At 35.2% G+C, this 15,966-nt stretch overlaps 1 protein-coding gene across 1 annotated transcript; it reads right to left on the bottom strand.

The window, feature by feature from the left end:
- LOC109826228 (heavy metal-associated isoprenylated plant protein 3-like) lies at positions 13,370 to 15,721 on the bottom strand. Its single transcript, XM_020393240.1, has 5 exons — positions 15,658 to 15,721; positions 15,299 to 15,584; positions 14,509 to 14,723; positions 14,314 to 14,401; positions 13,370 to 13,638 (listed from the first exon to the last, which is right to left on the bottom strand). Exons 1-5 carry the CDS (start codon positions 15,664 to 15,666, stop codon positions 13,397 to 13,399), a joined length of 840 nt encoding a protein of 279 aa, XP_020248829.1. The 5' UTR covers positions 15,667 to 15,721; the 3' UTR covers positions 13,370 to 13,396.

Below are 15,966 nucleotides of genomic sequence, written 5' to 3' on the forward strand. Positions count from 1 at the left end.
GTCTCTCTCAAGTGCTCAGTTACAACCTCTCCCTAGGCTCGTCAACCGACGCCACTCCTCTTGAAACGATCCCCGACTCTCACCACACACTCCTCTCGGTGTACAAGTGTATTACAAAGTGAATCTCACAATTAGGCTCAATAAATGTTTGTTCTCTACTATGAATGAGAACACAATGAAAGCTCACACTCAATGTTACAACTCTCATAACCCCAAATATATTATGAATGCAAATACAATAAGCTCAAAGTGGGTGTGTGTAACAATGAGTAAATAAAATCAAATCAACTAAACTCAAATATAAAATCTAGCTTAAGAGAAATGATAATCAAACAAGCATATAAATGTAAAACTAGAGTTTAAGTTTAGAAAACTTCTCAATTGATAACAAGATAGAGAGATGGAGATTGAAGCCCAAACAAGAAGATAATCTCCTCCACTTGTGAAAAACCACAGCTTTAAACCAAACCCTTAAACAAGCTTAAAACAAGCTTAAACTCTTTTTAAAACTCTTTAAAACATTCTCTTGTTGTATGTAAGTGTTGAGGGATGATGGGTATGTATAAGAACTCAAACAAAAAAGCCCCAGCCAACGGTAACAAGAAATAGCCATTGGAACAGGATCTGACAGAGCGGCGGTCGACCCAAAAAATTCGCGGTCGACCGCGATCCAGATCCCAAACTAAGAAAACAAGCAGATACTTCTTCGGTCGACCGGTGCGGTCGACCGATGGAAATTTCGAGCTCTTTGCTGCCCACTGACGAAAGAACACAGGGGCGGTCGACCGAGGACTGATACATAAAAATGAAGTTCTGAAAATAGTTTTTCTGATTTTAAAACACTGTTTAAAAATATCAAATAAATTCCAAAAAAATGTAAAACTTTGGAGAATGATTGTACATGATAATAAACATGCTACAACGACTGGTTTCCAAAAAGGACTTCCCAAATGAAAAATATCATCATTTTGCAAAATAGTCCAAAACACAAAAATGTAAACATATGAATTTTGACATTTAGGCTAAACCATGTTTTAAAACTTTGCACAATAATTTTGTAGACTTAATAAAATATGTATATGATTATTGTTAAGTCCAAAAACTAAGAAAACAATATTATCATAAAGTTTTCTCAAAATAGCTATATATACGAAGAAACCAATAAATGTGTGTGTATATGATATTGAGCTTAGAGTATCTAACACACATAATATAAAATCTAAACTAGATTACCCAAGCTTGATCTTGATCTTCAATAAGCTCGACTTGGTGATCTTGCGGATGAAGCTTGAACTTGGATCTTGAACTTGAATTGCATAAGCTTCACCGACATTCCGCCAACCTCCTTTGGATATGATCGTTGAAGCTCTATTCCATCCATCCTCCAACTATTTTGTTTGTCTATAATAAATAAGAAAACACAAATAATAGACAAACAACATTAGTGGTAAATTTTTTGTTAAACATCATCAAAACAAGAAGGCCAACACTAACCATACAAGCTTTTGATGGCACAGGGTCGTCGAACCGACATATCTACTGTTTCAAGACACAGACTGGGAATATGATATCAAACAACGTCGTACTGACTCAATTGTTCATTGGCACCCTCAAAAGGGTTGCCTTTGAATGGTTTATGAAACTATCTGCGGGATGTATCCAGAAGTGGGCGGATCTAGAGAGACTCTTTTTGTTAAGATTCTTTGAATATGACACAGAAGTCTCTATCCCTACCCTTCTTACCACTATGCAGAAGAAGGGAGAGCCCATCAAAGCCTTCGTCGAGAGGTTCCGAAGCGTAGCTCTTTGATGTCTGACATGTATGACACAGTCTATTCTGGTGGAAACATGTCGACACAACTTACATACCAAACTCCTAGCCCAAATGGGAGTTGTAGATTGTCGTTCCTGGAGATAACTAGTCTCCCAAGTTGAACATGCTCAAGAAATTATTGCTAGGATCAAAGCTGAAGAAGAAAGTAAGTAGGGTCAAATCTAAAAATAATGTTCGACATCATGCGAGCACATCATCATTCCGGAGTGGGGGTTGTACTTGTATCCCCAACTGGATTCGTGATTCTAAAAGGATTCGCCTTAACTGAGCCATGCACCAATAATGCAATTGGCCGAGGAAATCAACATCCGACATCTCAAGGCCTATGGTGATTCTCAACTCATCGTAAATCAAGTTCGAGGAGAATATGAAGTGTGCAATGAGGATTTGCTCACATACCACTTTGCGGTGTTAAAATTAGCCCAAAAGCTTGAAGGCTTCTTTATCGGATACATTCTGCGCCAACAAGATGCATATGTAGACGCTTTAGCTTCGTTGGCAACATTACAACCGAAAGCAGAAGCAAAGATATTCGTCTCAAGTTGTGACTTGTATCACCTCAAGTTCCCTCTAGAAGACTATACGGAAGAGGCAACATCAGAGATCGCCTGCAAAACTTCCGCAGATCTTGAACCAATGGATTGACGATTCCCGTTCATCGACTTTGTTTATATGGCATAATGTCCAATGATCCCAAAGAAGCGGTTTCCATTAAACGGAAAGACCTTCGATTCTATTATAATGTGGTTTCTCAAACCTTGTATCAAAAATCGTATGATGGAGTTTTGTTTCACTACCTTTCTAGAAAAGAAGCGTAAGAAGTTCTCAAAGAAGCCCATGACAGAATGTGTGGAGCGGACCCAAATTACGGGACCAACTCCAGATATTTGGTTATTTTTAGCAAAAATGATGGCATACGTTGTTGATTATGCTAAACGATACCATGCATCCAACATTTTCATCTTGACCATTCAAGATGTAGGGAATGGATATCGTTGGACTCATCTCCCCTCCAATATCCAAAGGACATCGGTTTATCCTGGCAATAACCGATTACTTCTCCAAGTGGGCAGAAGCAAGTCAAGACTTCAAACGTGATCAAAATTATTAAACATCATGTTATCTATCGCTTTGGAGTACCAAGACAATAATTTACGACAATGGAACTCAATTCGCCGGCCACAGTTTCTAGAGATTCTGTAACAAGTTTAGAATTCAAAGTATCACATCAACGACATACTATCTGCCAGCTAATGGCCTTACAGAAGCTTTCAATAAAACCACTGTGAAGCTTCTCAAAAAGTTTGTCCCTAAAATTCAACACGACTAGGACAAAAAACACAGTGAATGTCTATGGGCTTATCACACAACGGTAAGAGCCCCGATAAAAGCTACTCCCTTTTCTTTGATTTATGGATGTGAAGCTGTATTATCATTAGAAATTCAGATCCCATCTCTAAGAGTTGCTCTTGCAACCGGGATGACCGATAAAGAACAACATCGACTATGCCTCCAAGAACTGGAAGTGTTAGACGATAAGTGGCTTCAAGCCTAATAACAGATCGAGTTATACCAAGCTTGAATCTTAAAAGCCAACAATAAAAAGGTCAAAGAAAGGATCTTCAAGAAAAGCGAACTTGTCTTAGCAGTCAAACGACCAATGGTCATGACACATAAGACAAAAAAAAAATTCAATTCCAAATAGGAAGGACCCTTTGTAGTAGAGTCAGTCTACTCGAATGGAGCTTATCATCTCATTAATTAAAAGGGCGATAGGCTCATGATACCAATTAACGAGAATTTTTTTTAAAAATATTACCCATAAAAATCATAAGACCCCATTTTCCTCCCCTGCCAAGTCTAAAAAGAGAAATTGAATTCGCTCAAGACTGGGGTTGATTATTTGTTATTTCTTAAACAGAATAATGAATTCTCAAAATTGTCAGGTTAACAATACACCTCTGACAATGAAAATCTCCCCAAGGAGTAATTTGAATGATCAATCTTCTTTAAAAGAAAGTAAGTCAATACTGTCAAGTTAACAAAACACCTCTGACAGTATAAGCACTTCAACGTGCATCACCATCAAAATCAACTTATCAATCTTATCCAACATGATGATAAGACCACAAAAGTTAACATGTTTAACAAAACACCTCTGTCAACTACAAAATTCATAAAATATCATCGAGTTAACATTACACACTGACGATTAACATCCTCATGGAGTTCGAATTCAGCTTGTCTCATTCTTGATATAGCAAGCTTTTCCAAACCAAATCAACTTATCAATATTCCCCAACAAGATGATAAGTCCACAAAGTTACTCAAATCACAACACAATCCTGTCAGGTTAACAATATACCTCTGGCAGTCAAAATCTTCACATGGCCCCAAGGAGTTTGAATTAAGATTCTGATATAAGTAAAAATCATCAAGTTAACAGTACACCTCTGATGATAAAATTAACTTATCAACTCTCTTCAATGGAGTGATAAGTCCACAAAAATCTTATTCAAATCATAAGTACATGCAATCATCAAGTTAATACTACACCTCTGATGATAAAATCAACTGATCATCTCTCTTCAATGGAGTGATAAGTCCACAAAAATCTTGTTCAAATCACAAGTACAGGCAATCATCAAGTTAATACTATACCTCTGATGATAAAATAAACTCATCAACTCTCTTCAATTAATGAAGTGATAAGTCCTTAAAAATCTTGTTCAAATTACAAGTACAGGCAATCATCAAGTTTATACTATACCTCTGATGATAAAATCAACTCATCAACTCTCTTCAATAGAGTGATAAGTCCTCAAAAATCTTGTTCAAATCACAAGTACAAACAATCATCAAGTTAACATCACACATCTGATGATAAAATTAACTTATCAACTCTTTTTAATAGACTGATAAGTCTATAAAAATCTTATTCAAATCACAAGTACCAAAAAATACCAAGTTAACATCACACCTCTGATGATGAAATCAATTTATCAACTCTCTTCAATAGAGTGATAAGTCCACAAAAATCTTGTTCAAATCACAAGTATAAATTATCGTCAAGTTAACATTACACCTTTAATGATAAAATCAACTTATCAACTCTCTTCAATAGAGTGATAAGTCCATAAAAAATCTTGTTCAAATCACAAGTACAAATTATCGTCAAGTTAACATTACACCTCTAATGGTAAAGTTAACTTATCAACTATCTTTAATACAGTGATAAGTCCTCAAAAATCTTATTCAAATCACAAGTATAAATTATGGCCAAGTTAACATTACACCTCTGATGATAAAATTAACTTATCAACTCTCTTTAATAGAGTGATAAGTCCACAAAAATATTGTTCAAATCACAAGTAAAAATTATCATCAAGTTAACATTACACCTCTTATGGTAAAATCAACTTATCAACTCTCTTCAATAGAGTGATAAGTCCTTAAAATCTTGTTCAAATCATAAGAATAAATTATTGTCAAGTTAATATTACACATCTTATGGTAAAATCAACTTATCAACTTATCCATAAATTACTGTTACGTTAACACCACACCTCTAACAGTTAAACCCCCATGAACTTGTTAATTCTTTTCAACGGAATAGCAAGGGTCACCCGGCGTTCCAATATCAAAACGTGAGATCACCCCTGCGTTCTAATATCAAAACGCGAGGGTCACCCTCACGTTCCAATATCAAAACGCTCGAAGGTCACCTCCGCGTTTCAAAAACAAACCCCCTGCGTTTCAAAAGCAAAACGCGTGGTTCATACCTTCACGTTCCAAAGATCAGACTCAACCCTCGTATTTCCAAAAGCAGAACTTAAGTCTTGCGTGTCAAATCTCTGCAACCAAATTCATGGTGCCTTCGAGACAAATGCAGTGAGCAACTCTTTTATGATAAGGAATCAACAATATGTTGTTCCAAGATCAAATAAATCGAGATCCAAAGTATTTTAAAAATTCATTCCAGTCAACCGCGAACTTTTAAAAACTTTGTAGGGGGTTCTGTAGGCAGTCAAAAAATTACTGCAGATAGTTGGTCCCTATAAAACACTGATGATGAAAGTTATCATCTGACGACTTTCACGAAAATAGATGAGGGTTACAAATTGATGACTCTCACATTTTTCAAGAACGAAATATAAGCATTACAAGCTAACGATCCTTGCAAAATTCGAAAAAAAAAATTACAATTAACGATCTCTTCAAAACAAAATGTGAGGGTCCACCCTCGCATTCCAATTCCAAAACACGAGGGTCGCCCCCGCGTTCCAATTCCAAAACGCGAGAGTCATCCCCACTTTGTAACTCCAAAACCCGAGGATAACCTCCGCGTTCTAGCTCCAAAACACGAGGATCACCTCCGCGTTTAACAAAGCTGAACGCGAGGCTCACTCCAGAACATAAGGCTCGCTCCAGAACGCAAATCTCATGTTTGACTGTTTCAATGGCAGTTTAAACGGTTCAAAACCATTTTCCACATAATGGGGCCATTAAGCCCCCATTATGGAGAGATTTATGGGGTCGGTTATAAAAATATGAACATGCTGGAGTTTTTGTTTCAAATTGCTCTTACCATTTGTGAAAACTCAGAAATATTCAAAAGTGCAAAAATACATGTTTTTCAAATATGTTGATTTTGACATTTTAGCTCAAATCAAGTTTTAAAAACTTGTGTAATGTTTATATGGATATAATAAAAGATGTAAACAAGGTTTGTATAGTCCAAAACATATTTGAATGTATTTTGCATAAAAACACCTATTTTCATGAAAATTCACAAATATAATGTGTGTGTGTATTTGAGCTTATAAAATTAACACACGTTATATAAAACCTTAACTTAATTTACCCAAGCTTGATAGATCTTCATTGTAGCTTGTCTTGGTAAACATGGAAGAAGCTTGAACTTTTATCTTGACTAGTATGCATAGGCTTCACTCCGATATTCCGTCAACCTCTTTTTGATATCATCGTGAGGGCGCAATCCAACCAACCTCTAACTTGTTGTTTGTCTAAAACATAAACACTAGACAAACAATATTAGGAATTGTTTGTAATCATCAAAACAAGATTAGAAGATGTAGGCTCATAACATGAGACCTAACAATCTCCCCCTTTTATATGATGACAAACAATCTACACGAAGAGTATATAAGATATAAAATAAAGAACAATACTCTTAAAATATACTCACAATCCACTTGTTTCTCCCCCTTTGGCAACATCAAAATAGGGAAAACAAAAGAATAAGAGAGCGAAAGCTCTCACTATCATAAAACATAGGTGAGTATAAACAAAAAAAATATATAGGGATTGCTCCCCCTATAAAAATGCCATATGAAAAATGTGCAATTATGAACATGGTAAACAAATGTGAGTAAGCATAGAATATCCTAAACATAACTCATATTAAAGAAGACCAAATGAACACATATGCATGTATCATGAAGATAAGGTGCCATAAGAGTCTAAAACATAAAACCTAAAAAATTTCAAAAAAAGTAAAAGAAAATCAAACGTTAAATGATTAAAAAATTTACAAATTATCCACTATAAAACATGATTGATTGAGAGCACAAATAAACATATAAAAGGTGTCTCAATATCCAATCATAAAACATTATTTGGATATAAACAAAAGGAGATCATGAAATAAAAAAATGAAATTATGAACCTCATGAAGGTTCAAATAAAAGCCTCAAATGATACTAGAAGAAATTCAAAGTGTATATATTATATCATTTTCGACAAAAACAAGAGAGGTGAGCATAACAAGCTCTTGAAATAAGTTTCAACCCAAATAAAGCTTTTAGCATCCGGTAAACCTCCCGGGGGTTGCTCAAACATATAACCTCTCACTATGCAAATACAAAAAAAGTATATATCTAAAAAGTGTTTAATCAATAAAAGAAATCTTTTTTTGTAAAACTTGATCAAACCATATAAGGAGTACATTATAAACCACAATTAGATGATCCGGAAGCTCAAACACATAAATCTCATCATAAGAGTGTTTCATAATGATCCCATAAATACAAAGACATTATTCAAACTTAAAAATTGAAAAAAACAATGTATACTAACAAAAAATGATATTTTAGAAAAAAAATCATCTTGATAAAAATTGTATCAATTCAAAAAGGATAAAACATGAAAGTCTATGAAAGAGAATCATGAAAAAATTATGAATAATAACTTTTTAAATTAAATACCAAGTATAAAATTGTTTTCAATTTTGTTTATAAAACTTAAATGGAAAACATCTTTAAGAACATGAAAATCTAAAAAGCTAAAGAATTCGTTCTTAAAGATTAAACATGTTTTGGTACCCAATTACTCTTGGCATCTAAGAGTTTAGGGACATGACCCCTATCATTAAATCTTAAAGCCCTAGGGTTATGATCCCTTTTGGGCACATTTTGTACATAGATCCGGTCATAGCAATAATTATGCAAATGATCCAGTCGATTGCAATAAGTACAATGAAGATGATGCATTTGTTTTATGTTGACCATGTGAATGTGCTCGTAGAACATTTGCAAACAAAAGTAAATTATTTGAAGTTTTTTGTAAATGTGAAATATTTTTAAACAATGGTCTATTTGGAACATTTTGCAACTTAGAAGATTTTTTCAAATCATAACAAAATTTTTCAAGATGTCCAAATCTACCATAAATATTACACTTAAACACATGTGGTTCTTTAGAAACATTTGGCAAAAATGAATTTCTTTTTAAATCAAAATAATACTTGGCCAAATGACCAAAACGACCACAATATTCACACTTATACACATGAGAATGTTTATGGTTATCACTATGTGTGTGTGTGTGTATGTGTATGAGATGAAGAAGCTTGATGGGATGCACAAACATGATTAGGCTTGTTAGGCTTTTGTGCATTTTAACAAAATTTAGCAATATGGTCTTTACGACCGCAAATTGAACACTTGTAAATTTTGTTATACTTGTGTGCATAGTGTATAGGTTTCTTGAAAACATTTTTGTGGGACTTTGTACACAAGTCCATAAGCTTGTTATTATTAATAATACAAGTTTTTAATGTTGAATCTAAAGTGGATATTCTATTTCTAACTTGATTCAACTCATCATTTTTTACATAAGCATTGTTATTAGAAGTAGAACATGCATGCTCAATTTTGAAAGAAGTAAGCTCTTTTTTAATGTTTTCAACTTCTAATATAGCATCACATTTAGCATGAAACAAACTAGCATTTTCCAATTTTAATTTTTTATTGCATTATTTAAGATTTACATTTTCATTTGCAATGAGATCAAACTTAGTGGCTAGTGTTTCATGAGAGGATTTCATTTCGACATGCTTGCTTTTCATATTAATATAGCTACGTTGCAATTTCTTATACTCATGCATCAACAATTCATAACCATGTGCGAGTTCATCAATAGTAAGATCATTTTCATTATCGGACTCGCATACCTCACTAGGGCTATCGCCTAGTGGCCGTGTGCATGAAGAGGCTCCTTGTGAACTTGAAGAAGGAACCGCCAAAGATCGTCGGATCGCCTCCAAGTTCCCTTGATGTGCTTCAAATAATTTTCAAATTGTATAAGCACTATCAAAATGAGCAAGTTCGTTAGAAATACATGGACCAAAAGCATTATGCATAAATTCTAACACTAACTTGTTCATTGTGAACATTTTCTTGTCATGTTTGCTCCACTTGGATTTCTCCAAAGCGGGCATAATATAAGCATTGTCAATAACTTCCCATAAATCTATATTTCTAGATTCAAGAAAAATTTTGAATCTACAACACCATTGTTCATAAGGGAAGTTACTATATCTAGGAGCAACATTTATATTGTAGTTTACACCAAACATATCCATAATATATGAGCAAGCGAATTAAATAATATCAAAACAAGATTAGCAACAATATTAAAGCTTGGACCGTTAACTCAAGGCGGTTAAACCTTAAATCAAGAGCACCAAGCTCTGATACCAATTGAAAGTACCCTAGAGGGGGGTGAATAGGGTTATTGCTAATATTATTAGATACTAATACTGATTAAAATTAATTAACAAATATATCCTAACAATATTGATATTCAATTTGATATTTGCAAGGATATATGAACAAGAGTAAATAAACAAGTGATAGTGCGCAAATGACAAACACAAATACAAGATATGATCACGGAGTTCGGTCCCCACAACCTACGTCTCCGCTCCTCACCTCGAGAAGATCTCCACTATCACAACCGGGTTTTCTACGCTCACCCGAATAACGTTTACACCTCACAATAAGGTTTTCTAGTTCATCAAAAACTTTACAATTCACACTCTTGCAATTACACTTTACACCCTCTACGTGTTGGTCTCTAGCCCGTGTCTTCCTCAAGTGTTAGGAATTATAACCTACCTCTAGGCATTACCACCTACCCTACTTTTCTTGGGACGACCCCGTATCTCACCACACACTTCTCTCGGTATACAAGTGTATTACAAAGTATATCTCACAATTAGGCTCAACAATAATAAAATGTTCTCTATAATAGGTGAGAACTCAATGTAAGCTCAATCTCACAAATCACAATCCCACAACCAAATATATGATGTATGAAATCCTACAAGCTCAAATAGGGTGTGTGTGATAAAATGAGTACAAATAAAATCTAACTCAATTAGCAAACTAGCGTTAATAAGAATATAAAAATCAATAATAAAATTGCTAGAGAAAAGAGTTAGAAAAACTTCTCTATAAACACAATAGAGGATGAAGAAGATTGAGGATGAATTCCTCAATTGAAAATGCAAGCCTCCTCTTTGTAAACTCAAACACCAAACTTAAACTTGAGAAACAAACTTTTAAACACTTAAAACTCTTGTTAAAAACCCTCTTGAAAAAACTTAATTCTGATGAGAACAATATGAGTTTATATAGGAAGAAAAACCAAGGCACAAAACCCAAGCAAAACCAGTAAAAATAATAAAATAACAAAGGCTAGAAATATAGCCATTGGAGCTGGTCAGTCGACTGACGCGATGCATCAGTCGACTAATGAGCTGACCGTTGTATTCATTTTTCAGCTCATCAGTCGACTGGCGATCTTTATCAGTCGGCTGATGGATCATCAGTCGACCGAAACAAAACAGAAATTGTTTGATGATTGCAGGCACTTTCGTCAGTCGACTAATCAGTCGACTGATGTCATCAGTCGACTGACCAATCGACTGATAACAGAATATCAGCCTGAATTGATTTTTGAAATGAGTTTCAATGCTCTATAAAAAATAGCAAATAAATTCCAAAAAATATAAAACTTTGAAAAAAGTTTATAATCATGAATATGAACATGTTGGAAAAATAATTTTTCAAATTTCTCTTACCATTTGTGAAAACTCAGAAATATTCAAAAGTGCAAAAATACATGTTTTTCAAATATGTTGATTTTGATATTTTAGCTCAAATCAAGTTTTAAAAACTTGTGTAATATTTATATGGACATAATAAAAGATGTAAACAAGGTTTGTATAGTCCAAAACATATTTGAATGTATTTTACATAAAAACACCTATTTTCATGAAAATTCACAAATGTAATATGTGTGTATATTTGAGCTTATAGAATTAACACATATTATATAAAACCTAAAGTTAATTTACCCAAACTTGATAGATCTTCATTGTAGCTTCTCTTGGTAAACATGGAAGAAGTTTGAACTTGGATCTTGACTAGTATGCATAGGCTTCACTCCAATATTCCGCCAACCTCCTTTTGATATCATCGTGAGGGCGCAATCCAACCAACCTCCAACTTATTGTTTGTTCAAAACATAAACACTAGACAAACAATATTAGAAATTGTTTGTAATCATCAAAACATGATTAGAAGATGTAGGCTCATAACATGAGACCTAACAAGTTACACCCCTAAATCTCTATAAATAGCTAAGAATTCAGGTGAATACAGATCCTTTTGGATCATATTCGATGGTTGGCTTTTGTTGAAGCTTTGGAGATCATTTGGCTTGCCTTTTTTTTGAACCATTTTCAGTTGAAGAACTTTGAAATCAGCTGTTTAGCTTATTTCGGTTGAAAAAGGATTAAATTTCCTTTCTGAAATTAACTCTTTCGCAGAATTCTTAAACTCATTTAGCGTTCGAAACTTGCTTGACAAGTTCTTCCCGACGTTAAGTCAAGAAGAGTAGACAAAGTTCCACGAAGTGAGGTGTTCGGATCGTCAACGGGATACAAGAATCAAACTCCCATCGCCACCAAGAAGAACCTAGCCTTAAACAAAGAGGAGGATCCGTCCTTCTCTCTTTTGTAAATCGGAAAACCGATAAGAAAATTATAATTTCTTCTTCTAAGTCAGTTAGAGAGAGATTACTTTGAGAGATTGTATTCGTTCTTTTCTTAAGTCAGTCGGGAGAAGTAATAACATTTCTTCTCAATTTTCTTCTAATTTTTTCCCGCAAACATATGTTCTAAAAGTAGTGCAACGTCTGAGAGGGGGGTCAGTTGTAGGTGAAGATGTTCCCACTCTAGGTCAAACTATTTCTTCAAGAAGTCTCCAAGAAGTCTCCAAGACACTGAGAATTCAAACTCGGATTGCTATAGTCGTGGCTTTTTCTAATTAAGTTTCTTCGGTGAAAAAATAAAAAAAGTGGGAAAAAAAGAAAGAACAGAAAAGTTAAAAAAAAATCATGAATATAGGATAACCGTCTATTCCATAATCAACTAGCCCAATAATTCCACCACTCAAGCAAAGATCCTAAACCAAGACGCGGACATCTCAACCGGAGAATTCCTCCCATTTGAATATTCTTCAATCCTAATCAACAACAAGATCTTCACCAAGATGATGATTTTGTCCACCTTACAAAGGAAAACGTTTTCGCTCCGACCCTCGTGAGCTCTCACGCGACCAAACAAACAACGAAACAAAGCGAAACATCGCTGTCAATCATTCCACATATAACATATAAAATCACGAAACTTCCATCTGTAACATTCTTTATTTTTAATTGTAATCATTTATTATTAATTAATAAGCTGTTGCAGTTCGTCCTTACTAAAAGATGAGAACGTACGTGCACAAATTGCATAAAATAAATTGAAAATAAATCACAACGATGATTGATATTTTATAAAATGAACGGGAAAAAAAAACATCGTAAATTAACTCACTTATTCCAAACCTTATTCACCTATTCTAATCCATAAACATATCAAGAAGACAAAAAAACAAAAACAAAACTTAATAACCGATCCAAAGATAATAACTCACCCTCTCTTAACATTTAAACCCCTCATCTATGTTCTTATTTACATTCTCCCCCTCTCGCTCGAAGCAGATCTCCCCCACTTCACATCACAGAGCACGCATTAGGGTTCTCATCAACTTTGAACACGCGGTGCAGCACCATTCTATCCGGAGCGGGCCACCGCCGCTGCCGTGGCCGTAGGGACCCACGTAGTACTCCATCTTGCCCGCCTCCACGCGCTCGCCTGCTTCTGCGTCACCGCCGCTGCCGGGGTCCTTCTTCCCGCCTTCCTTCTTATCGCCCGCCGCCGCCCTCCTTCGCCTTTTTATCGTCGCCGCCCTTGTCCTTCTTGTCGCCGCCGTCGCCGGATTTTTCCTTCTTGTCGCCGCCGCCGCCGGCTGGCTCTTTCTTCTGGGGGACGATTTCTACGGCTCTCTTGAGCTTGTCTTTGAGGTAAGAGGGGAGGGCGTTGGGGTCCATCGCGCCCTTTACAGTTACTAGGTCCTTCTGGGAGTCTATGTTTACGGTTTCGACCCCTGGTCATAATATAAAATATTAGGGGTGTTTCTGAAAAACGACAGGATTGGTGCAGTGCAGAGGATGTGTTTGCATTTTTGAGACGCTTTTCTTGGAAATTGCAATAACATCAACTGAACATAAACATGTAATTGAAATTTAGATGTGGACCCTATCTATTTCTACCTAAGTTCACATCTATCTAAGTTTATTGATGTGTGAACAACTGTCTATTTTTAAATCAGTGCAAATTAAAAAAAAAATTGTACGAGCACCCCAAGTGCACGAAATCATGAACCACTAAATAGTTTCCAGATCACGGCACAGGATGTTAGAATCTTTGGCCATCTTTGCAAATTTTTATTACTGAAAACAACTTGTGTTTTGTCTTGTTATAAATTCAATGCAATTTCCATTTCACATTTAAAAAAAAAAAGGAAAGATCGAAAGATATATATGAAGTGAAAAACACACTATCCCCAACTACCATAATGAAAATTCATCAAGAAGCTTAATATTTTAGGTGAGAATTAATGAATATATTTCTTTTCCCACACACAATTTTCGCAGATATATTATGGGTAAATATGGAAAATTCTAAATAAAGCATGGTAGAGAGTCAAAATAACTATATGCGTGCTTTAAAAAAATGTTGTTTGTCAAAATAAAATATAATTAACTATCAAATTAATTACCTTTAATCCTCAAAATTGTCCTCCTAATCCTCCGTATACACCCCTCACAATGCAGCCGTATCTTCAACACCACCGTAGAGACTGCAGGCTGCACCAAATTGCAAAAAAAAAAAAAGAATTTAATGCAGTCCTCAAATTGCAAACAGCAAACAAAACTTTTTTCGAAAATTTTAAGGATTTTCAACATTAATTTACCTCTTTAGGCTTTTCGCCATCAGGCTTCTTTTTATCTTTAGAATCAGACTGGGCCTTTTTGGGCTCGGCGTCTTTTTTGGGCGGGTTGGCGGGCGAGATAAGATCCACTCTCTTTCGGGTTTTGGATTCGACCCGTTCACGGATCTTCCAAGGATCCACTTTGCCAACAACCGTTACCTTGTTGTTGGCCATGTCCGTCGATACCGCATCCACCCCTGTCGAAAAATCCGGTCATGAGAATTATTACGAAAAAGTCACATCCGGCGAATTTTTGGCGGATTATGGGGTTTTTAAGGTATCTGTTCAGGCTAACGTGCGCCAGATAGGAAATTTATTAGAGAGAGTGCAATTTTTTGGAGTAAAAAGAAAGCGGCAGGATGGCAAATGAAAAGAAAACAAAAAAAAAAAAATTCGAAAAATGGGTTTATCAAACAGAAAAGAAATCCAACAGTAAACAAGAAAATCAACGAATTTTTAGAAAAAATTGAACACAAAATCAAACCTATATATCCTAGAAAGTTATGTACGATTTCAGACCAAGTGAGCTCGAAACTAAAGAAGTCGTCATGTTTTCAGCCCAACCGAGTTCAAATATGTCTACCTCCAAAATTCCTGGAATAAAAATGCGTGCTGACTTGCTCAAATAAAAAAGGAAAAACAAATGGGTTTCCACTATGGAAAAAGACATCAAAAAGAAAGAATAAAAAAATTAAAAAAAAACCAACAATAAACATGAAAATATAAAAAAAAAAATCAACAGAAATGAGCATTTAAAAAAAAATTCCTCTACCTTCAAAATTCTTGACAGAGTTCTTGATCTTGAGAGCGCATCCCTCGCAATGTATATCGACCTTCAAAACAACAGAAATTGGCCCATCCTCTTTCTTCTTCTCTCCTCCTCCTCCTCCTCCCTCTTCCTTATTTTTATTCTTGTTATCTCCTCCTTTGTTTTTGTTCTCTCCTCCTCCTCCTCCTCCTCCTCCTCCCTCTTCCTTATTTTTACTGTTGTTATCTCCTCCTCTGTTTTTGCTCTCTGCTGCTTTGTTCTCCTTCTTGTTCTCATCTTTCCCTTCTTTCTACAAAACCCAAAATTAGAAAAACAAAATTAAAAGAACCCTTAAAAAAAACCCATTGATTTGAAGTTCTCACCTCACCCATGGCTGCTTTTTTCCTCTTGGTTTCTCCTTTCCCCACCCCCACTGAAGGTGGCGTATTTATAGAAGGGGTTACGGACCTAACTGCTATCGGGTTCGGGTTCGTCACTTAACCCGTTACTTACGATGTATGGGGAAGAAAAATAAAAAACATGTGGGGAAAATGTAATAGGAAAAAAAAAAGAATGAATAAACATGCATGTGTCTTTATGTGTAAGAGATAAAATAAGAAATCTATGTATTCACCCGAGTTTAAGGAGAGTACGTATGAATAAGGATAGAATTAATGAATAAAACTTAGCTG

This window comes from Asparagus officinalis, chromosome 10 (assembly GCF_001876935.1).
Source record: "Asparagus officinalis chromosome 10, Aspof.V1, whole genome shotgun sequence".
In the NCBI taxonomy this organism is placed as follows: domain Eukaryota; kingdom Viridiplantae; phylum Streptophyta; class Magnoliopsida; order Asparagales; family Asparagaceae; genus Asparagus; species Asparagus officinalis.